At 35.6% G+C, this 26,497-nt stretch overlaps 1 protein-coding gene across 1 annotated transcript in view; it reads right to left on the minus strand.

The window, feature by feature from the left end:
• LOC120627140 (suppressor of lurcher protein 1-like) overlaps nt 1-26,497 on the minus strand; it is a 100,441-nt gene that overhangs the window by 35,604 nt on the left and 38,340 nt on the right. The window contains exons 3-4 of the mRNA XM_039895007.1: nt 22,244-22,316; nt 15,822-15,999 (exon numbers count right to left, since the gene is read on the minus strand). Coding sequence (XP_039750941.1) covers nt 15,822-15,999; nt 22,244-22,316 — 251 coding nt within the window. The remainder of the gene's footprint in view (nt 1-15,821; nt 16,000-22,243; nt 22,317-26,497) is intronic.

Genomic DNA, 26,497 nt, shown 5'->3' on the forward strand with positions numbered 1-26,497 from the left:
CAGAATCAATAAAAAAAATTGTAAGAGAATAAATTACGCCAAACAATTCCACGATATAACCGCAATGCTCCAAAGTTCGATACTCTTGCAAACTACATTTACTTAATACTCTTAGGCCTTTGTCGAAAACAACGTATCAGAAAACGAGCGTAACTGATGGCCTTAAAGAGTAATAAAACAACACTAAAAGTCTCGGAGACTCACAGAAATCGAGCGTGAAAATGTGTAGACAAAGAGGCTGCAGAATATATAGAATTTTCTAGAAACCAATACAAATACGTATACAATCTATTAATTTTATTCGATAGCGAGTCTGGAAAGATAAAATAAATGTTTTTGTTGTTTTCGTTCCAGACCTATCTATCTAGCTGTTAATTACAGTAGTTTGCCAAATTATAATTTGTAGGGGGGCTATGATAGCTCGTCGTGACTTTTTTTTTGTTTAATCCTGAAAGGAAGATACCCGACTTCTTGGGGAGAAAATCTTAATTATGTGGGATTTCTGCCCACTTAACCCCCTTGGTTTTAGACTACAGCACAAATTTGACGTGCAGATAATTAGAACTAGGCGTATAGTTTATGGTATGAAATGGTGTTCAGTACTATCCCTATCCCTACTAATATTATGAATGTTAATGTAAGTTTATTTGTTACGCTTTCACGCAAAAACTACTTAAGCGATCCTCATGAAACTTTGTACACATATTTTTGGAAGTGTTAGAGGTAATATACTTTTCATCCCAACATTAAGCTCGGTTCCTTTGGGAAAGGGGATGAAAGTGTTTGACGATTTTACACCATTACTCCGACAAATTTTAACTGATTTAAATAATTATTTTTGTAATATAGAGGTTATAATATGTGTTTAATTTTGCCCATACTTTGTGTGAATCTGAATGTGGTTGCAGATAGAGGACAGAACTCTACAGCGGACTGCAAAAAACCCCTCATTTAAGGCTTAGCGATACTGAATACTTTAAATTTTTTTAGACTCACAAATAAATTGAATGCATGAAATCAAAAAAGAAAATCAAACGCAGACGAAGTCGCGGGCAACAGCTAATTTGTTTATATAATAATAATTGTCGGGCATTCGCATTCTTCCTAGGAAAATAGCGGAAATAGGTTATCAATTCGAGGATGAGAACTAAATTTTGATATTTGACTAGCATAATGCGTATTGATCGAAGGAATACAAAAATAATTTACTAAGATACCTACCTCACCTATCTACCTCATGGTTAGAGGAAAACCTTTACTGTTGCGAGCTTGCAAGGAACATGTCCTACCAGTGCTGCCCTGAGTCCGCCAATCTGATGCATAGGTGTTAAGCCTCATGTGTCTGTAATAACACCAGCAACCACGCCCTTTAGAACGGCAGGGTGATTACGTATCTCGCGACAGGCTTGCGACAGGCGTAAATCTTGCAATCACAGCAGTTATTGCAAGATTTACGCCTGTGGCGAGATACGTAATCACCCTGCCGAACGCATGATTGCAACAATGCTTATTTGTGGCAGGAATAAGCGTGGAAAAACTTTGTTGCAAAATGCTCTGCTACTATTATAAATTTTTTCAATGGATTGTTCAAAGGTCTCATATCCTTTTAGGTATCCGAACCTAATCAAATTGTCTTTCGGTAAGTAAGTAAATTATTTTTGTACTCGTTCGATCAATAACATACGCAATATGCTAATCAGACATCAAATCTCATCCACGAATTGGTATCCCAATTCAGTTACTTTCCTAGTGAGAAAGCGAAAGCAATGAAAGTAAGAAGAATCAATTAATATTTTTGTAAAACATTTACCTTTTAATATTAGGTCCTAACTTATGAAATTGGCCTTATGTGAGGGAGGAACATAAAATGAAGAACAAAAACTTTGGAACCAAAACCGCACTATGTTTTCTTTTGCGACACCGCCGCCATACACATAATTTATCCTTCGAGCCGTTCTGGTGCCACGATAAAACTCGTACTAATATTTCAAGTTTTCCAAACTGAGTGACGCAAAGAAAAATCCAAAATAGTAAAAAACAAATGAATTAAGGTTTAAAAATCCCAAAAGCAACAGTAAATAGCTGTAAAAATTTGAAATTGGAATTCGAAAGCAAAGACGAGATGTCAGAGATCAATGTGACCAGAACCTACGACAAAACGACAATTTCATATTCACATTTCTTTAAAATAATTGTGTTTTCAATGTAAACATTTGACATAAATGTTGGATATATTCGTATTGCGGTAGTATCTCTTATTCAAAGTATGTTTTTTTAATTATACATTTGGGATGAAACTTAATAGCAGTCACTTTCGAAATCGAAACTTACGCGAGTAAAATCGTGAGGTTCAGCTAGTCTTATTTATTCCAGTTTGTTCTAATATGCATAAATTATTGAATATATTTTTATTCAGGTATTTTTATGCTACTATCGCTACTCGGAAACTTATTCCATGAATCTGACAGAACTAACGTATTTTAGTTAAACCTGTTATTCAGCGGAACTCGAATCAAATTTTGTTAGAGCGGTCAATTTCAAAGTTATACCAATTTCAGTGGTGTATAACCCGCAAACGAAACGGGGCTCGTTTCAGAATTTTTTACGAGACTGGAATTTTTGATTGCAGAATTCTGTATCGCACACGTGTTGTGTTTGATTAGATGGCACAGTGGGGTTCTAATCAAACTGTTTGCCTAGTTTCACGATAGAAATTCGCGCTTTTATTTTCAGATGTATGTATTACTGAGTTTACGCTTGTACGTATTGCAGTTCCTGCAAGTTCGCCCACGTAATATTTCTTACTAAGATGTTTTTTTTTTCGCTGTAGAATTATGTCATCCACTGCTGGCAAAGGTATTCTGTAGGGAGTTCCAAATACCACGGTTGTTTCTTACTATTAGAATTCTTTACGATTTGAGGTTATTCAAGAGAGGGAGAGACATTCTTTAAAAGCTGATATGCTCCTCTGGTGATGCATGTGTCCATGGGCACCGGTACATCATGTGGTCCGCTTGGTCTTACATCCGCTATTAATATAAAAAAGTTGGTCACCTATACTACTAAATAACTCGGTTTGATGTTGGCTAACTAGTGGCCCTTTAGCGTAACTACAATTTTACTTTTAATTGACGGCCGATTGGCGCAGTGGGCGGCGACCGTAGTTTCGCGGAGTTTCGGACTCCAAGGCCGTGGGTTCGATTCCCACAGCTTATCGTAGTATATTTATTTATTAAAAAAAAAAAAAATAGCCACGCAACACACATTGCTGGAGATAGTAAAAATAATACATTAATCTATTTACTTAAAAAACTTCGTAAAAGATTCGAACAATTTTATTAAAAGAAAACTGCAGCGAAACGTTCGAATTTAATTTTAAAATGAATACAATTTCATTTCGAAATTAATTTCGCACGGCACCTGAAAATTCAATGTTTTGTATAACAATAAAAGTTTTGTATTTCCAGGCTGTAATTATTGAAGTAGAAATATTGGGAGTGTATTAGAGAGTGTAGTGAAGGTGACTGAACATAGATAGTCTTATGAAGATGCCTTGAACTATTAGAAGTAAAGTTAAATGGGAAATTCAACAAATATGGTTGCATATAACGATAAAGAGGTTACAATGACTACGGTCAGGCACAAAAGGTTTAATTCTTTACCTTAATACTTTAACTAAGAAAAATAAATATAGTTAAAGGAAGAAATTTAATTAACACATTTTTTTAAATTGTTATAAGTTTATTATTATCTATATTGAGTTTTAGGTATTTTCAAAAACTGATGTATCAATGAAATTGAAAATAAGTATACTGAGTTCGTTGTCATACATAATATGTATATTATCTCTGTATCAGACCATATATGGAGAGTATACAAAGCTCGAATTTATATAATTAATTAATTAATTAGTATTTATGTAATTTGTGGAATTTTATGAAAGTGTAGGTAAAAGTTATCTAATAATAATATCCTAATATTAATCAACTTACGCTCCTCAACGATTTAAAAGATAATTTCTCATAATCTTTGACTCCATTATGTAAATTTATATTGCTCGAGCTATCTATCGGATTTAAAAAAATATATTTTTGCATTTGATAACTCGATTGAGTAATTTGGTAAAATATTTAATATCCCACTGCAATCCTTAGGAGGCGAGCAACCTACCACAGAGGGTTCTTAGAACCAAAGTTTGCATGAAACAAAATTTATCAGAAGTTGTAAGCGAAGTCGCTGGGACAAAAAATATATGGTATTAGCTTTTATACATTAAGTAGCTGTTACCCGCGTTCGTTTTCTACGTTAATTATGTTTTTTTACAAATCCCGTGGGAACCGCTTTCTTGAGATGAAAAAAGTAGCCTATGATCTCTCCGTCCTTCCAACTAACTCTATGCCAAAATCAAGTTGATTTATTAGCATAGTCTTAAAATCAAGACAATATAAATTACCTTTAGCACACTAAGTATAGAAAACACTTTTAGCCGAACGACGGCTCCCAGCGATCGTACGCACACGCGCACGCGCTGTGAGTAATACATTTCTGTTTTTCACAACGGCGTACACAAGTGGATTTAGAACGTAAAAGGCAATGTAGTTTAAAAATTACAAAGCGATCGCGGAATGTTACAAATTACTTTTTTAAAAATCAAGTGCTCTGAGTCTCGTTCGCGGCGACATGATGACGCGTATACAACATTTTAAGTGTGTTATGTTATTATTAAGATTTCAATTATTGATAGCTTTGTCATGACGTAAAGCAAAGATAAACGGACAAATAGACAAACACACTTCAACATTTATCATATAATATTAGTTAACATTACAAAAATCTACATCTATAGTCATACTGACAACCGTGCCTATTCCGTTCCTCTGTGGCGCAGTTTTTTGGTTTCAATTAGAATGCCTGGTGAGTCGTGTAATTACGCTGTCATCTATATCTGTCACGGCTAGAATTTATTGCTCTCGTTCCCGTTGCAAGCTTGGAAAAAAACACTTTGTCCGAAAACACTAAACGAGTTTTGGTTATTTAGACTGTGACAGTTAGTTTATATTATGAAAATTTGACATAGCGCCTAATTTCGCAGAGCAATTACGGAACAGAACCTGAAACTGCCGCCTTGTGTCCCTTAACCCGAGGCGTAGGTGTTAAGCCTGTAATTCGATCGGCAACCGCACCCGTCAGACCGCAACACAGCATTGCAACAATGCTGCTTAGCGGCAGAAATGGTGAAAATTTTTAGTATAGTATGTATTTATTAAAATTCAATTCTATTTCAATTTTGCCATGTGATATTTGATAAAAAATAATATTAAAGTTTTTACATGCCAAATACTTTTTAAATTTAGCGTTTATATTTTAAGCTACGTAGTGGTCGGCTTTTAGAACACAAAACTACCTTCTGTGTTTTACTGCGGCCGAATTTACGGCGGCGTTAGTGGACTTAAACTGTCTGGGGGATGTTTTATTACGTTTTATTTTACGTTGTTTCAAAGTCGTCACCATTTTTACAACGAAGCGAATGAAAAACCGCAAAAATAACAGGCTCTAACGTTGCAGTTGAAACGGTCAAAGCGCGGTTTTTTGAACTAATTAGATAAATTACTATGTAGGGTATATATAGTTTGTTCTCTTGTGATACAAATTTTGTTTCGTTTGTATTATAGAATGAAATTTCAGCCTGAAATAATGGTATTCCCAAAACAATCCAGGAGAAAACCACAGAATTAAGAACGTACAGAAATCTTGTACAAGACTAATATGGAAGCATCATGAACCAATCCACTTTAGCAGTGTCTCTCGAACAGGCGGTTAGTCACTTCATTAATTTAGCAATAAATTATTTTACCTCTAATGTTCTACACGTTTACCATGAAATGGGGAAAGTGGGAAAAGTTTGTGAGCTAGCAACATTCCGCGGCTGCGAAGCGATACGCGCTTGGTTCGTCTTCTCGGTTTTTGGAAACAATGCACTGCATGCAATAACGGCGCAGTTGCCTTTAATTAATGTACCTCTTATGTTCTAAAACGTACACCATCAAATGGGGGAAAATAAGAGAAGTTTGTGAGCTAGCCACATTCCGCGGGTGTGAAGTGAGACGTGCTCGGGGCTCTTATTTTTTGACACAGTGCACTGTTTGCAATAATGGCTAAATGAGGATTCTGAATGTTCTTAATTCTGTGGAAAAACGCTCATTAGAGCTGCTTTATCCGCATATACACTGGCTAAATAGATCATCATCATTATCTGCAGCCTATTAACGTCCCACTGACGGACACAGTCCTCTTCTCATTGGAGAGATGGTTGTAACAAAATAGGCCGACCACGCTACTCAAATGCGGCCTGTAGGGCTAGGATGCGCCGCAGGAGAAAATTATGTCTACCCATTATCTCGTCGATCTCTATAGAATACTAGTAACAGGTAGAGATAATTTAAATAAACTGCAATCCCAGCATCTCGTCGTCAATCTCTATAGAAAAAACACGAGTTACAGGTAGAGTTAATTATAATTGACTGCGATTCCACCCGATAAAATGTGGTGACGTAGTCTAAAAATGTAAAGGATTACCCTGTCGTAAGCTGTTATAATAGAGCTATACCTCTTTATCGGTTTCACGCGACATCATACAGGAACGCCTTGTCGCTTGGGAATCGCTTGGCACCACGGCCGAAGCCTTTCATCAGGCCAGACTAAAGAGAAATCAGAAATAATAAATTCTCAAAATGGGGGATGGAACCCTGGACCTCCACTCATAAGTCCACAGTGCTCACCACTGCGTCAGAGAGGTTGTCGAACTAGCTTAGCACGCTTTTCAAGGCCCAGAAAACTCCAACAAGGCAAACCAGTCACTCCGAGGATAAGGAAGTTTGAAATTATTATCTTGAACTTTTACTTTACGATTTTATAAAATACTTGTAAATAGAAAAGGCACACCTATGCTATCGTTTGTTAGTTCCATGCGATTAGTTCCAGGACGTCAGCGCAACGCGCGATATAATGTATTGTAAAGGAACGCTTTATAAACAGGAACGTCTAAGGGTCCAGCCACATATGACAAATAAATATACCTGCAACAATACACACATCGCCATCTAGCACCAAGGTATAAAAATCATATTTATTCATGTGAAACATCTGTTGGTGTTGCGCGCCTTGAAAGAAAGCCGCCTCGAAAAACGGCATGGCGTTTTTCCCACTAATGCCGTTATGCCCACTTTGCGCCTACGCATAATAACTTCCTTTGGATTTATATTCTATAATTATTAAAACTTAAGTAATAGGAAAAATAATAAAGTTATTTTTATAACGAAATTCATTTTTTTTGTTAATTTTTACCCGATAATTGTTTCATTAAAAATTTCTTAATAAATAAATAATAAATTAATATAGGTACTAAGACAATACACACGTCGCTATCTAGCCCGAAAGTAAGCGTAGCTTGTGTTATAGGTACTAATATGACTGATGAATATTTTTATGAATAATATACATAAATAATTATCTTTATATTTTTTTTTTGTGCTTGTGTATGTTTGTCACGAAACTCCTCCTGAACGGCTGGACCGATTTGATTTGATTTGAATTTTTGGTATGTTTTGTTTTGGGTGGCACCCACCCTGGATGGTTTAGATTCACAAATCAGCCCCGCTAGTAATATCACACAAAAATTTTACAGTCGTAGACTCAGAAAGCAGGGTCACTGCTCACTGCGCATATCGGCCATCAGATATATCGGTGCTACTTTCTGTTCGATAATGCTAGGTCCTGTTTGATTATTTTTTGATGACAAGTATACGTTGGATTGCTCCTCACTCTTAAAAATGATTGAAACTACAAACCACATTCATCACATGAACGCATTACCGGCCCACTACAGAGCAAGGGTTTCCTCCTACAATGAGAAGGGGTAAAGGCCGTAAGCCACTAGGCTAGTCCATAGCGGATTAGTGGACTCCACACACCTTTGAGAAAATTATGTAGAACTCTCAGGCATGCAGGTTTCCTCACGATGTTTTCCTTCACCGTTAAAGCAAGTGATGTTTTGATTACTTAAAATGCACATAACTTAGAAAAGTAAGAGGTACACTGCATCATAAGTTACCTTTTTTTAGAATTAAAAAGTGTCCGCTGTGATTGATGATAATGTAGACTTGTGAGCCGAACTAGATTCGGACCTGCCACCATTTAAACTTCAGTTCGTCCTTAAACCGTTGAAATATTGACGCTTAAACTTACCTGTCTAATGAATGCGTAAATCAAGCTTTAGATCTAATCTCAGGTCCCTATATTACCTACCTTGTTATATTACTTTACTATTACTAGAAGGCCAAGTCTAGGTTGGTGATAGGCCAGTGGGTAGGACTTCGACTTCACTTTCGGAGGGGAGGGGGGGGTTTGCATCTCTAGCTTTTATGAGTTATGTGCGTTTTTAGCAATTAAAATATCACTAGTTTTCTGGTTTTAAGATCGAGTCCCGGCCAGGCCACTTTGGAAATTTACAGTATCAGAATATGCAAAGCGCTGCTCTGTTTTTAGACGGTGGGTTTTCATTCACCATCACTTTAAAAAACTGGCATAGTAAAACATCAAACTCGATAGTAGCTGACGGCCGGTTGGCGTAATGGGGCAGCGACCCTGGTTTCTGAGTCCAAGGCTGTGAGGTCAATTTCCACAACTGGAAAATGTTTGTGTGCTGAACATGAATGGTTGTCCATGCCTGGGTGTTTATTTGTATATTATAAGTATTTATGTATATGATTCATAAAAAAAATAATCTGTCATCTTAGTAACCATAAAACAAACTACGGTGAGTTCAGAGCTAGAAGATAGGTGTGTTAATAAAATAAATAACGAGTAACAATTAACACAAACATTGAGATTCCTTATTCAAATTTTTAAAAATTATAGAATATAAATACAAAACAAGTAATTATGCGCAGGCGCAAAATGGGCATGACGGCATTAGAGAACGCCATGCCGTTTACCGAAACGGCTTTCTTTTAAAGCGCGCTACACCAATTATTATACCTATAAAAAAATGTAAAGCCACGTGGGTACTAACGTGGGTGTATTCAGACACATCAAACAATTAACTGAATGAATAATGATTACACATCTTTTATGTTATCGTCTTATTATATTTCCCAAATAACTTATGTACCCCCGGATGTAGGAGGACCTTTATACCTGTTCATTTTTCTCTTTGAGGCTTTTATTTATAAAGCTCGGTTGAAATATTTCCAATATTTATTTTTTTATGGACCGGAATAAATCTAGCAGGTTATTTTTACTTGTATGATTAATTTTTCCATGAGCGTATATAAAAAAGTTAATTGGAGTCCATGTTTCATGTTCACAAGATTCGACAATAAGCGAAAATATAACAATTATTTAAATATCATGACATAAAAATCCCTCTGCGAAAAATATGTCATGCTAGCTTTTTTTTGGTTCAAAGTGCAAACTAAACATTTATGCTTGAATATTATTCGAAGAAAATCGTTGTGACACGTAGGTATAAGATTATATTTATTTTAAACTCTTATTGTGCAATGTATTGGTAGAGTTAAATAAAAAATTTACAGACTTGATAAATAAAAAAAGTTCTGAAATTCAAATTTTCTGAAATTATTAAAAATATGATAATGCGGTAGTCCACGAAATCTTTTGCATATAAATTTCTCTGAGTTATATTAAGAAATTGTATCGCAATAACACACTAGTATACCCATCTCCAGAATGCAACGCTTTTGAAGCAGCACTTTTCATTATATTCCGGGGGAATGCCGAAAAATCCTGCAAACTGTAGTGTTTAACTTTAGTACAAATTGGAAGTGACAAGTCCCATACCAAACAAGATTCTCTTCAAAGTACCACTAATGAAACGAAATAAAATTGCAATCGGACAACTCGCACATAATATTGTAATATGTGTAATATTAGAACATTAGCAATTGTTATTATTAGAGAAGCTATTCATATTAATAGGTATAATTAACTAACGGATATTACGAACGGAAAAAACCGTGATAGGCCAGTGGGTAGGACTAAAAACTCGTCATAGGCAAGTAGGACTTCGACTTCACTTTCGGGGGCAGCGAGTTCGAAGCCCAGGACGCACTTCTAACCTTTCTAAGTTATGTGCGTTTTAAGCAATAAAAATATCATTTGCTTCAACAGTGAACTAATTAATTATGATGAATTATGATTCTTGAATATATTATTATGGTTTTTTTGTTTATTACTTTTAACCAATTATCATTTAATTAGACAGATTAACTGGGTTAATGTTGAGACAAAAATTCACCGTGTATATTCTATCTGATATTTGGTCGAAATATCCCATAAATGAAATAAGAAGTGGTTATATCCTAGTGAATAGGACTTCGACTTAACTTTCGGAGGGGCGAGTTCGAATCCCAGCAAGCACCTCTAACTTATGTGCGTTTTTAGCTATTAAAATATCACTTTCTCCAACGGTGAAGAAAAACATCGTGAGGAAACCTCAGGTATGCAGGTTTCCTCACCTCAGAGTTCTCCATAATGATCTCAGAGGTGTGTGAAGTCCACCAATCCGCACTGGGCCAGCGTGTCAGACTACGGCCTTAACCCCGTCTCATTGTGGGAGGGAACCCGTGCCCTGTAGCTGTCCGGTAATGGGTAGATATGATGAGGATGATGATGGACGGATATTACAAAACTTACATATAAAATATACTCCTCTAAACCCTCGTGGAAAATTTCGGATGATTTGGCCTTATTCTTTTTTTGAGTCAAATTTCAACTTTCCAATTACTGGTCCAAAGACTGGGTTTTGTTTTCTTTAAAAAAAAAACATAAACTTAAAGTGCGTACAAGCATGTCCTTAAGTATAATCCTAAACATAAAGCGTAGAGTTATTACTTAATTTGCAATTCCCAATGGGCACTCTCAAGAAATAAAATAGCATATACTCTTATACGCTTCACACACATAGAGTGTTTCGGTTATGTTTAAATATTTCATGCGTTATGATATTCATGAGAAACCTGTTCGCGCAGCATCCCGCGAGAGGACTGAAGGAGCGATAGAGGTCACACGAGTGCGTAAGAATATAAAACAAATTGAAAGCGTAGCGTATGCAGACGTATGAAAATGATTAGGAGTGTAAAATCGTGAAATATGGGTTTTAGGGGTTTCTTTTTATAGTGCTTATTGGTGAAACGAGAAAATGGCTAACCTGATGATAAATGCAAAATCATTGCCTATAACAGAGCAACACTTCGCAGGGTATGCAAGGAGTACGTCGTAGTAACCCGAGGCGTAGGTGCTAAGCTTCATTTGCCTGTAATAACACCTGCAACCACACTCTTCAGATTGGAATACAGATATTCTGCTTGATGGCATACATAAGCACCGCGATAGTACTTCCCAAAACAAGCTCTGTCTCTGTCTACTACTGTTAAAACCTACTTCTTAGACACGTGGGGTAAGATTTAAAATTTCTTCGGTTGCACAACTCTGGATGATCTCTGTGCTTGAAATATACTTTGAAAGTTTTCATCGGGGGAAGCTTTCATATCACACGAGAATCCAAAACTGTTTTTTTTTTAATTTTTATCTGTCTACATGTCTATTCACCCATCATACCAAAACTATTTGTAGGATACAATTTTGTAAATATAGCGCCGATTAGGGTTTTTGCAAAGGTCATATATATATATATATATATAACTCTGTCATATCTAAACCGGTTTTAAATTATAGTCCACCCGCTGACCCAGTGCGAATAGGTGGACTCCACACACCTTTGGAAACACAATGGAGGATTATATTTGCTTACAACGCACATAACTTAGAAAAGTTACATTGGGTGGAAAATCGCCTTAGAATATATTTTTTATGGATTGTCGGGATCGTCTACTATAACTTGGTAACGTTGGGAATGGGTGGTTAAGGGATTGTTGCTACTACGAGATTAGTTCCTAAGATCCTACTACAGGATCAGTCCCTTCGATGGAGTTAGCGCAAACGAAACATAAAATGTCCGAGAAAAAGTGTACGCAGCAATGCATTTGTATTAAAGAAATATCTCTACAGATCGCAGGCTATCCTACGTGTAAAAATAATAATAATTGGTGATGTGTGGTTTTATCAAATAATTATTTATACGCTCCTTTGGAGCTATCAGTGCAGGTGACTGAGTTTTATTTGGCTAGATGTTTTTTTTTTTGTAAGTTGGATAGAGAGCTTCACAAAGACATTCCCAATTGCAATCAACGGCATTCTTCTGTGATCACAGTTTCGTCCGTACCCGTATCCCATGTAATCGTTTGCTATGCTCTGTTGATCGGGGCATCTAAAGCGGGCATGTACAAAGTGCCCTTCCTGCGATTTTCACCCGCGTTCGTTTCGCTTGTCTATTCTCGGCCTAAAAGTGTTATCACATTGGAGACGACGTGACGGTTATAGAACGTAGATTGAATCAATTTACAATAGCGAAAATTAGCGTAGATTAAATAAAATTCATTCAAACTGGTATCTAGGTACACCTAGATACCAGTTTGGGTACGTAAGTTAATGTACCTACAAAGATCAAGAAGTTTTAGTCTATGTATCTATCTAAATTCTCACATTCATCACATCAGAGCACATTCTTTACATTTATGAGGATGTTGATGTTATGTTTTATTAAATTAACTTACTTTTGGTATTATATTATTTTATCTTTAATACCTCCTTAAGAGTAAATATGTTATTTTTTCAAATGAATGAATCGTGGATTAGACAAAACTTTACGTATTGCAGTTAATTGCAACGTCAAGTCAGTTAAAGTAGAAAATCTACATAAGCTAAAAGAAAAAAATAATATTAATAGAAGACCATTACAACAAATTTATTTATTTATTTATAAAGAGCACTAACAACATGCATATTACACGTTTTTAAATATAGCACATACAAATAGAACCTCTTAAAACTTTAAAAGACTGTGCTTCGCGACACAAATATACAAACAAAAAACATCGAAATTGTTTTCTGTAAGTTATTGCAGATATTGCATACTGAAAAGATAAATTCCAAAAAAAAAAAAAAAATATACAACCAAATTGATAACCACTCATTTTTTAAAGTCGGCCAATAGTGACTGTTTTATTACAAAATTCATTTTTATTGTTACATACGAAATTCAAAAATTCAATCATAAAGCGTGGCGATGCGTCGCTACAGCCTGTTCCGCCTATAGATGTTTCACAACAAAAACGAAGTCTTTTTTCAGAAGTACGTTAACGTCACGTCGGACTTGGTTATTATTACTAACATGTGCAAATGCAAATAATAATCGGTATTGCTTTCTCTTAAATACTTTTTCTCCTATGAGTGAGGATCCAGTACACAGCAATGGGATGTTAATAGGATGCTAATCCATTAACATCAGCATCAGATTAAATGGATGACGATGAACTTTTCTTTTATGATACAAAACATCAAAACTGTGGCATCCAAGGTATGTTTACTATGAATGAATTTTTGTCTATGTTCTCTGTTCAGTATGATGTCTGATGAAAAACTGCTACGTCCAGTAACTGTAAATGTGAAACAGCCCCCAAACGTAAAGCACGTAAAAGGCTTTTATAGTCGAATGAAGTTTATTGCGCTCACAATAGCTGCCTCCGGCCATTTACATCGACTGCTTTATGGGTACAAATGTGACAAAATTGTGAACGGAGCGTAATGCAGATTTTAGTGCCACTCAGCTAGTTATTTTGACGTAACGCAGTACAAATAATACAATATTACGTTTGTTGTCTCGTTTGTTAATTGAAATTAATTTTAATTCATGAACTAGATTATTTAGTAAACTTAGTACCACTGAAAGACCGCCATCTATTAAATGGTAATCCGAAGTGGAATTGGAATTTTTTAAATTTTTCGTCTGTGCTTTTCGTCCGTTTTTTTATGTTTTTTTTAAATTAATATTTTTTAATAGCATGATAAACAAAAATGCATTTAGGTCAATTATAAAGTGTTACTAGTTAGCTATCCTATTCGTTTATCCCGTGGCTAGACGCGTACGTATTGGGAGCGGCATGTTGGGTTTTGTGTGGCTCTGTGTGACAGGAGCCCTGTACCCAGCAATGGGATAGAGAACTTGATGATGATGAAACAGAGTGTTGCTAAAACTCGTGCTTTTAATGCTCATTAGTAATATGGCAAGCTTTCACATGTTAGCATTCGGCTTAAATATATTATATACCAAAAAAAAAATGTAAGCACTTTTCCTACCTATAGTTACAGAAGTGGGATAGTGCTGGTTTTTTGGAAACATTCGGAGCACCATATCTTTTCATATGAGTTTATACAACGAATGTTATTGACATGCCATTTTTACTGACGGGACTGAAAAAGTGATGGCCATATAATTGCGTACAAATACCCGATCGCTGTAGTTAGAATAGAGAAGTCCGATTTTACGACACCCCATGAGATTTTACTGCTTACGCCGCCCTACGGCAATAAACGTTATATCTGTGACATTATCGCATCTAAAGTAAACTTGGTCCACCATTCTAATGCTCCTTTATTTATTTACTTACTAGCCACTCACTGCGACTTTGTCTGCGGGGAATTTATGGTTTTACGTAGAACTAAGATATTTTCCTAGACTAAAACTTAGTATACTGTCGTCTCCGCAGGCTATTTAACGATATCTAAATTTTATAAAGATAATTATTTTATAATTCCCTAGCTGTTGCTCGCGACTTTGGTTGCGTTTGTTTTTGTTTTTAAACTATCCCGTAGGAACAGTTTATTCAAGTGATGTCTGGCAATAGCACCAGCAACAATAGTCACTTGTATTGGGTAAGTAATGTTAACTTGAGTCAGTAAATGGATACAACCCACCCAGTGTACATCGGTTTCAGCTTATTTCTCTAACAAAGAATAGTAACCGTTATATTAAGGGAGAAGATACTAAAATACGTATTCTGTAATAAACTTTCAACTTAGTTGTAGTTCTACAGATATTTTTAAGTTGAATGTTCTAGTACTAAAATCGGGTGTATCTATAAATAACTTTTTCAATTGAGCTCTAAAATTCCTAACTGTTTACGTGTAGTCCTTAAACCTTCCTCTTTATAACGTTAGTATACAAACGTTTCCTATGATTTTCTTATTAAAGTCGTAATTTTTTATGTTGTCGTATTCTATAGGTACGATACGACAACATAGATTACGACAACATCAAAAACATACCCGACTATCCTTCTCTAAATATTCAAGACTATATTAAAAAAACAGAATATAGAAGACGATAAACTGTAAAGAACGAAAATCGTCCTAAACCACAGTTCAACCTAATGGAGAAACCCGATACCACTCCATAAGCTTATCGTAGAGATAAAAATGGTATTTAAATTTCACAACTATTAGTACCTCAATACATACTTTTAGTTTCATCCCTTCTGGGATAAAGATTTCAAGTAATAAGTGTAAAATATGTTGTTTATCCTTGTTTCTTTGTAATGATGTTAAATAAATAAATAACCAAATTAACATGGTGATGAAGCGGATGATAATATTACAAAGAACTTTAACACAAGGAACGTAAAGTAGTCTACATTGAGAGCGAAGTGAAATAACATCGAAGCGATACTTTAGTCACACAAGTGGTAAATATGAAACATATTAACGTCGGCTACCATTCCGGACTCCGGACTGTTGACGTTGAATTTTGTTTGTGTGCTTAAAAGATTAAAGTCTAACAAGAGTCACCAGGTGTTTTAATTCCAAATTACGAACCCTAGCACTTACCAATTATTAATGATACTTACTCCAAATGCTCCTTGTAAATATCGAAGTCCGTGAACACAAGTTCCACGATCTGGTGCGGTTCAGCAAGGAAGGTGTACAGCAGACAGATGCCGCGGGGGTACGGGCGCGGGTAATCCGGACTGCTGAAGGTACCGCGCTCCTTGCCGTGTGTGGATGTGAAGCGGATGCATGAGCAGCCTGCAAGAATAACGTTTTTAAATTTTGTACCACTTTATGACTACCTTCGTGGCGCAATGGTGAGCACTGTGGTTTTAAAACTGACGAACGGACCCTGGAACGATCCTCAGCAGGGAAAATTTGGAATTTTTAAATTCTGAAATTACTCTGGTCGGTTAGGACGCTTCACCCGTGGCTGTTTAGCAAACTACTAACAAGTGATTTATCGTTTAGGTACAAAGTTACGTAGTAATAGAATAGGCGTTTAATATAACTTCCATACCGCTAACAGGTTAGCCCGCTACCACCTTAGACTGCACCATCACCAGGTGAGACTGCAATCAAGGTCTAACTAGTAATGAGATAAAAAAAATTAGCTACCTCAAACCGTACGGCGCCTTCTACGTGACAGTGCCTAGTTCTCACATTAATTTTGTGCTACGTCAAGTGAACGCTTATATGGACCGCCTGCATGAAAATTCCCGTGAGTTCCAGCCTTATTTATATTTAGTCTACAGTATGGCATAACTTTAAAACATTTTGGTGAAATTTTAATGCGAGTCAGAAGCACTTTTATCCAGATACTCACTGTGCCGCGCGGTTGTGCAAGCCATTTAATTTAAACAAGCAGGATTATTTATTCGGCCCCTGACTACTTCATCCCACAGCGTCGCTTAGCCCGCTCGCGTTTTCTATGTTTGTTTAAAGTTATTTTTAAGTATTTTTCTTTATGCTTGGCTCTTCAGGGTCGCGTGATGTTAAGTAACTTAAAGATCACTGATTAAGCTATCAAATGTAAAAAAGAGTTTTTCAAATAATATTGGTGGGACAAGTGCGTTCATACAATAAAACAAACAAAATCTTCAAGTATTAAATCATCCAATCATTATTATATAAGTATAGTTCACTGACTTGGGTCTGACTGACAGACAACAAATTATCTGTGGTAATAATAAAGGTTAATGGTATTTAGGCAAAGAAATCAGTTCAATGGATGACGTGTATAACGGTAAAATAAGAGAGTTTGCATACCTGATCAACCATGTTAATTTAATATTAACATTTATCAGCACACACCATTTTAAACCAAGCGTAATCAGTAATCCGAATTACTGTAATTGAAAACGCGATAATAAAACACAACTGGAGAAAGTCCAAAGCGTAATTACTTTCATAATTTTATTAATAACGTTGCCACTCTTAGGACAAATAAAACATCAAAAAAATAGACAACGTGACACGAATTAAACCGATATATATTTTATCAAATTTTGCCACTGTGTCAGTTCTTCTTCATTATGAACATACCATAAAAGCGTAATAATATTCAGAATTGCTGTAATTCAAAACGCGACAAAATACAACTTGAGCAAATCCAAAGCGTAACGACACTCATAATAAAAACGTTAACACTCTTTACACAAATAAAACACAACAAAAATGGTTTAACCCAGCGCGAAACCGATTAGACCGATGAATAATATAAATATATGAAAATCTTTTGCGACCGTGTCAGTTTCCTTGATTTCAAACATGCAATAAAAGCGTAATCAGTATGCAGAATTGCTCTAATTGAAAACGCGACGATAAAACACAACTGGAGCAAATCCAAAGTGTAATGGCACTCATAATCATAACTTTAACACTCTTTGCACAAATAAAACATCACAAAAAAGATAGGGATAGCCCAAGCGCGACACGGATTACACCGATGAATATTTTATATAAAAATCTTTTGCGACTGCGTCAGTTCTTCGGGTAATCTCGCGTCGTGCGAAATGAAAATTTTAACACGGAATTTTTAAAGCGAAATTGGATGATAACATTCTGGGATGCGATGCCGTTTGATATTGGATAAAAGCTTTTCCTCGTGTCAAAGTATTATATTGGTCCCTTGAATGTGAATGGGCACATTTTGGATACCTTTTTTATTTTATTTTATACGCCCATAACTCGGACGTTATTTTATATCAACTATTTATTGGCATTTTCATTTCGTTTATGCATGACAATTGTTGAATGTATTTTTTATGAAATATCTACTCATATATATAGCGGTGATAGCCTAGTGTTTAGAGCTAAGGCGTCCCTCCGAGTTCGATTCCTGACATGGACTTTTTGGAGGTTTATGCGTTTTTAATTTAACTGATTAAAATATAACTTGCTTTAGCGGTGAAGGGTATAGGGTGAGAAAATATTCACTCCATAACTTAAGTACTCAAAGGCTTGTGATGTATAGCAGTAGATACTAATCCACACTTGGTCAGCGTTGGAGACAACGGCCAAAGTCCTTCTCGTTCTTAGGGGAGACCTGTGCTTTATTGTAGGTTTGTACTGGCTTACTTATGTTGGGATATAGCCTGTTTTGGTATAGTAGATAGTAGATCGCTCTAACAAAATGGAAGGTGTCAGGGTTTCAGTTTCCAGTTGAGGCATAAAGATTGACAAGTATTCACCCCAAGTAAGCTTAAGTTAATACAATGGCGAATTTAGCAGAGCATCTACGTCGACTAAGACAAGATTATCAAGTTTGTAATACAAGTTGGATAAGCGTTGGCGCTGCATCCTAATTGCATATTAATCTAACTCAATGATTTACACATTAATTTCCCCTCGACAAGTTCTTATAACGTACGAGTATATATCAATCATCAAAAAATTTAACATTTCCCAATGTATACAACTTTTCACTTTATTATACCGAAATAGATCTGTTACGGAAGAGTAGCTACATTAAACACCATTAATAATAATCAAATCGCTGCCTATTCCTGCTCATCACGCGCCCTTCCATTATTAATTTATTTGAAACAATGAGAGGAAATGGTGGGAGATAAAAGCTGAAATATTTCGCAGATATGGCCGCTCCAACGGAGATTGGTTCTAACAAATCGCTCTACAGCTCTTTATTGAATGTAAGACTAACAGTAATAACCAGGGTTTTATCATTTTTCATATTTTTAAACGACGTTCAATGATCCTTCTATTTGGGTAGACTTATTTATTTTATTACTAGCTGTTGCCCGCGACTTCGTCTGCGTTTGATTTTGTTTTTTGATGTGGCATTCAATTTAGTTTTAGTTCTAAAAAAAATTTAAGTATTCAGTATCGCTAAGCCTTAAATGAGGGGTCTGCTGCTGACCGCTGAGGACTTCTGTCCTCCATCTCCAACCACAGTTCGGGCAAGATTAATCACATATTATAACCTCTATAGTACAAAAACAATTATTTAAATCGGTTATAATTTGTCTGAGTTATGGTGTAAAATCGTGAAACACTCATCCCCTCTCCCAAAGAAACCGAGCTTAATGTCGGGATAAAAAGTATCCTATATTACTTCTAACACTTCCAAGAATATGTGTACAAAGTTTCATGAGGATCGGTTCAGTAGTTTTTGCGTGAAAGCGTAACAAACAAACTTACATTGACATTTATAATATTAGTAGGGATTACATAGACTAGCGCCAGATGACAATCGAGCGCGTTTGCCTAGAAAATGCCTATTCACTCTTGTCTTGAGAGTCTATAAGTTATACGTGACAGGAAACTCAGATGCCCAGAAGGCGTTCCACACCTATGCTGTAGGGCTCAGAAACTTCAATAAATATGTTTCACGCATGTTCATTGAATATCAACCACGTAACATTGATTGATTTAAGTTTTTATTGCACACATAAAATCTAAGAAACAAAAAACTAAACTGAAGAACTTTTTAATTTTTAAATAGTGTTTTAACCTACACTTGAAGGAATTATCAATTTTATAAATATTAAATGCACGTGAAAATTTTCGGGACTGACAGGATTTTAGCCTATAAGTGTCTGGCAATCGCAGCCTGAGAGCTTCAACCATTAAGCTACGGCTCTCCTACCGCCGATGTCCAAATTAGTAAATGCCTTTTTATATCAGTCTTATAGCGACTGAAGAACTTTAACTGGCTATTGAAAAGGCAGTTTTATCTCCCAGGCAAACTTATTTGGCTATTTCATAATAATTATAAAAATTAAACTCTCTATTTCGCTAAAGAATTAAATTACAGGTAACTAAACTTATAAACTAAAATAAGGCTTTATATGTTTTTATAAATTTAAAATGCATATAAAAAAATTCGGAACCGACAGGATTTGAACCTGCGACTCTCTGGCAATCGCGGTCTGAGCGCTTTCTCCAATCAAGCTACCGCTCTCCTACCGTCGATGCCGAAATTAGTATATGCCTTTATCAGTCTTATAGCGACTCGTCATCTAGTAGGAAACGTTGCAGTTTCGATCGACTTTTTCAAAGGTCCATATTACAATGAGACACTTTGAAACAAGAGATGACATATTGCCTTTATATTATTAGTGTTGGAATTTTTATGCTTTGACAAAAGAAACGTGGCATTATTTATTTCGTCGTCGGCTTAATTGTATTATATTTTTTTATTTAAGAATAGAAAATCTGCTTATTTTAATACATCCAATTAAATGCTTTTGAACTAAATAAGCCTGAAGCTGAACTTAGACTATACAGACAAAAGCAAAAACTGTTCTTTGTGTAAAATGAAACAATGGAATGAATACAAAATAAAACAATACTTTACCTAAAATTCAGATGAAAGGAAGTTCATCAAGTAACTAAATAGATTCAAAGGTTTGCTAACCATTTTCTAATAAATGTAAACGTGCTAATTAAAAAGTATTGAATTAAGAACGTACAGAATCCTCATTCAGCTATTATTGTATGGCCCCGCGCACGTCTCACTTTACACCCGCGGAATGTTGCTAGCTCACAGATATTTTTTTCCTGTTTTCCCACTTTATGGTGAACGCTTAGAACATCATCATCATCATATTAACCCATTACTCCACAAACCTTTGAGAACAGTATGAAAAACTCTCCTACATGCAGGTTTCCTCACGATGTTTGCCTTCACCGTTGAAGCAAGTGATAATTTAATTGCTTGAAACACACATTACTTAAAAAAGTAAGAGGTGCTGGGATTCAAACTCGACCCCCGAAAGTGAAGTCGAAGTCTTACACACTGGGCTATCACCGCATCAGAACAACTGAGGTAAAATATTTACTGTTAACTGCTAATTGGTATGAATTGACTACCGGTTTGTTCAAGAAACCATTCTAAAGAGGAGTGGTTTTTGATGCTTTAATATTTTGGTGTACACGACTTCTGTGTGTTCTTAATTCTATGTTACAATGGTATATTTAAAACGCTGTTTAATGTCCCTATCCGTACATCGTGTTCTTAGGTCTGTTTGTCTAGATATTCTCCATCCTTAGCTTATTGATAACGACCCACTGCTGGATAAATGCCTTCCCCTTTTAGGAGAGAGAGAGAGAGAGAGTAATTTAGAGCTGACACCCACCCTACCACTCCAATTTGGGCCGATGAGCCTGAATACAGGCTACGCCTTATGGAAAAAAAATACAATATATTTCGTTAAAGGCAATTTAATGAAATTCACCTAAGCAACTGTTAGGTAAATAGTTTTTTAGATAGATAAATTAAAATAGCTCACCATTTTTTGAAATAGAAACGAGAGAAAAATAACGGAGAGCATTTAAATGGAGTGTGGCATTCAACCACGTACGCCATTGTTGTTATTCATAAGATTATAGGTACAACAATCAATCTCGAAACGTATGTTAACAAAATATTTAAAAAATTGGATGATCGCATCAACCCATCACCGGCCCACTACTGGGCACGGATGTCCTCTCGCAATGAGAAGGGATTAGTCCACCACGCTGGCCCAGTGCGGAATGGTGGAGTTACTACAATAATATAATGTACGTTAGGTATCGTCGTGTTGCAGGGAAACGTTGGACGCCAGCAAGACCATTAAAGATTTTTTTTTAAAGTTAACACCCCGCAGCAGTTGGGGTTTTTATCGACTGAAAGATAATTGTACCACATAGTATTTGTGGTTTATTTATACGAATGTATTTACTTTTTATAAGTTATAAAATTTAATATCGAAGTTGTTTTTCTTTGTGTTAAAAATTTCTCTTGTTATAATAAACACTCGGCTTCAGATAGTTTTAATATTATAATTATAACTAAATACTACTATATTTCTTTCCTTAATATTATATTTTTAAATCTGGGATCCATAACGTTCCTATTTTTAACAAAAGTCCCATATTATATAGCAAATAGGTAAGTAAATAATGTGATACGAATTTTATATAGTACGATATGCGATAGATAGAACAAACATGCCTGTCTTATGATATAAGTATATTATATGTGTTTATAGATACTTACTCGGATTTATGGCATAGCCCTCATCAACCGTGTGGAGAGATAAGTGAACGAGAAGGATCAGAGCCGTTGACGTCTGAAAAGGACGAAAATTTATTTGGTTATTCAACATTTTGATGGAGGTATCTTACTTTTACTACAGAATAAAAAAAAATTACATAGGTTTTACTACGTTTTTTGAAAAAAACCTGTTATGTTGTGCACCTAGAAAGGAATACAATATTAATATATAAATAACAAAAAAACCTGTTATGTTGTGCACCTAGAAAGGAATACAATATTAATATATAAATAACACATGGAATTACAGTTTTATTGATGGCGGCAAAAAAAGTTCTGGGCCAGATGCAAATTCTAGAGCACCTACATACCTACTCTATTTTATTTAATATTTCATTACTTAAGGAGTATATATTTTATTGGTCTCAATAATTTTGCAGTATTTAATGATATTAGTTACTGATGTGAATACGAGTTATTTGATCCCGGGTTCGATCCCCGGCAAATTGCCCCAAATCGGGAATTTATAATTCCTGAATTAACTCTGGTCTGGTCTAGTCTGGGAGGCTTTAAATTAGCCCTTTACCAACTTAGACTTCATTATCACCTACCATGTTGCAGTTAACTGAAGGACTAAGTAGCTCCTAGTTAGTCCTCCAGTGGAATAAAAAAAAAAGTGTTCGAAGAATAGGTATTGAATTTAGTAGCCTATCATAACTAAGTTTAATACGTATTGTTTTGCCGTGCTTTTATTTTTGAATCACCATGTTGAATTTTTTTAACGTTATTTATATAGGCTGTGACACTCATGTGCTAAAGATAAATCGATTGACATCCCATTCATCAAAATCGTCCGAATAGAGCCTAAAGAAACAAAGGACTATCTAAATATTTCAACATACAGATGTACCTTTAGAGGTGTTATAGATTTGACGTGATTGTTATTGATGAAAATCGGTTCAAGATGGCCGCCGCCAGAAAATGGCGCATTACATTATTTCTACACAATATGGGTATCATGTACACCATGCCAAATTTCACATCCAAGTTGCCCGCCACCACATAATTTACCGCGTTGATGGTTTTTTAATTTTTTTATGTAATTATTCGTCTCAAATTTGTTTAATTTTCTATTTATAACTTTGTTAGATTCTTTATATTTCAAACAATGCATATTTGAATGTCCTGACCATCAAAATAACAATATATTATCTAACCATCATAGGGGACGGATAAGGTGGGGGGAGGGGAGGGGGGGGATAAGACCCCTTTAGTGTGTGATTTCGACTTACACACGTTAATTTCGTACCAAGGTGGAATAGAATACTAGGTAGTATAAAGATTAAAAAGATGGAGAAAAAAAAGGCGTTCCTTGTGTAGAAAAATTTAATTTTTAACTTTATCGTATTTTTATTACTAGCTGCGCCCCGCGTTGTTACAAGCCATGAAAAAGCCGTTGGGTTGCTTTTTTAGGACGAGAAAAAGGACGATAATTGGTGTAATAATAAAAATCTCACTTTTACTTCGTAGGTTTGCAATTATCTAAGTTATAATAGCCAATTATCAACTGCTCATAACCATAAAAAAAATATATATATTCTAGAAGCCATTATCCCGTATCCCATATCTCGGGGCGTTAATGGTTGAGGAGTTCTTCTCCCGACACTTCTCCATCGGCTCTTTTATTGTGACAAGCATAAATTGCTTCCCAACCATATATGGCGCACAGTGGCGTGCACTGGGTTTCTTACCAGGGTATGCATGCAGCAGGAAAATTGCATAAATGGCAAAAATCCTCATACTATACGAGTTATAAATCCATTTTAGGGTAAGCAGTGCTTTTGTGATGTATGAAGTGCACGCCACTGATGGTGCACCATCGTGGTCTCCATCATCAGTTTCAGTCGACCAAATTTCTTTTCGAAAGAAAATGGACAGGCTATTTAAAAAATACTCTTATCGCTATAGGGGTGCCTGTAATATTTGAAGAGTGTCCTCGATTTCTCCAACCCTATCCTTCCAATAGATCTTGACCACAGTGGAAAAATGGGACCACATTGGAAGTAAACCATTTCAAACAAAATAAGTTTTTTCCAAATCGTTCAATAAATGACAAAGATCTGTACTAAATATGTCATTTATAGAATAGAATAGTATGAAAAGACAGGTAAGAAAAAATATAAAAAAAAAGATCCGAATCAAAACCTCTTCTTTTTAAATTCTGTTAAAAATGTGAATATTTCTGGAAACTTTCCTTTGAAAATTTGATGTTTTCCCGGACCAAAAGTAGCTCTCCGTCTTTTCAACTTGTACAATTAATAACTCTATGCCAAAAACTACGTCGATTAGTATCAAAGTTACGGTGTCAAGTAAGGTTAAACTATTAGAAACACGTTCGCATTGATAATATTAAAGCACTACATAACGGAAATAAAATTTATTAAATACACATTCTGTAAAAATTTAAACTCTATCTGTGACATGAGATACCGCATGCTGACATACAGACGGACATATAGAAAAGGAATTCGCCTCAAAATGTACTGTAGTCTTTCGTCTAAGCACATTGAAGTCTCTATTTAATTTCCTCTCAACCCATTTCATCACATTTTCAAGAGAATAACGGTTTAAACGTCTGCTTAATGGCCATAAAAGTGTCTGTCATGATGTCGCGTAAACAGATTAGCATATACGCCGCATCAGACCCCCACTCGTAACTCAATTAGGACGTCATGAATGTTCTTATTGGATTACGTTCAGCGTAATCCTTAATTCCTTATTATAATAGAAGGAAGTGGAAACGTCAGCGAGTGTAATAATATGGTTTATTTTAAAACTTAGCGTACCTGGCTTACACGGTCTACCAGGGTAGGGATTCAGCTGGGAGATGGTGTTAAATGAATTAGAATGTTTTAGAATTCCTTTCTCAGTGTATATTTTTACCCCACCTCTTCGTTTCTCTTTTCAGTTTTCCTAATCCTAAGGTTGCCTGGCAGAGAACGCTACTTAGCGATAAGGCCGCCTTTTGTATCCTACAACATTCTTTGAGTGTTTGTTTTTTTGTTTTTCTGAATGATGTGGTGTACAAATAAAGAGTATAAATAAAATAAATAAAAATATTTTCAATTCCAATTTGCCTGGTTGGAGGAACCGACCGTAGCCTGCTGACAAAGACGCGCCGCTTAGCGATTAAGCGTTCTGGTACGATATCGCTCGGAATCCAACTGTATAACAAGGGCAATAGTAAAAACTGTGCTGCATGTACCACCGCCCACCTCCGAGTAATAGTATTTTAATTATACAAATTTTGACCACGTAGCATTCAAGGGCTAACTTGTAGTAAAAAAAAAACAAATTTAAACTTACTAGAAGTCCAAGCTACTCCACGGCATGTGGAGTAGCTTGGACTTTTAAAACATTTTACTTATCAACCTACAATACTCACTCTGCAAATAAAGGCACTGAATTGATTTTACCCCAAAGCTTTTATTTTATTTTTAAAAGAAACCCTAAAAAGATTAAAAGCAAACATTGGAACCGATCTCTGCTGGTTCCACTTGATCCCAAGTTACCTTTGTCGTCTTTATCAAAGGCGTTTTTTTGTGTTTGACGCCGGTCAATGGGAAATTTCTATCGACTTAATTCTTAATTAGTAGCCAGTAAAACAAGACATCAAAGTAACGTGGGCAAGTTTATTTTAATCGAAGTCCCTCTCGCACTTTTTCATTTAGAAAGCCGCCTGTAATTTTTTGTTACGAATCCAAATTAACTAATCAAGGTTACCTGTTTTAATTAACTTTTCAATGCGATTTTTTTTTAACTGGGAATCGCAGAATTAAGAATATACAGAAACCGTGTACACTACTAATATTGAAGCATCAGAAACCACACTTTAGTAGTATTTTTTTAACAAGCGGTTAGTCACTTCATTCTATTTAGCAGTTTACAGTAATTATTTTACCTCAAATGTTCTAAACGTTTGTCATAAAATGGGGAAAGTGGGAAAATTTTGTGAGCTAGCAACATTCCGCGGTTGTGAAGAGGGGCAGGGTGTTTTCACTGTTGTTGGAAACAATGCACTGCATGCAATCTAAAAAGAAGGGTTCTGTATGTTCTTTATTCTATGCCAAGATCTTTATTATATCTTTTCTAAAAATTTTCTTTGCGTCCTACGTCCCTTGTTTGGGGCAAAGGCATGGCAACCTGTCTGTGGCTATACGCTTAACCTCACTCCAAATAAGGTCAATCCTCTGCGCC

The sequence above is a fragment of the Pararge aegeria genome, chromosome 10 (genome assembly GCF_905163445.1).
Source record: "Pararge aegeria chromosome 10, ilParAegt1.1, whole genome shotgun sequence".
NCBI classification, from domain to species: Eukaryota; Metazoa; Arthropoda; class Insecta; order Lepidoptera; family Nymphalidae; genus Pararge; species Pararge aegeria.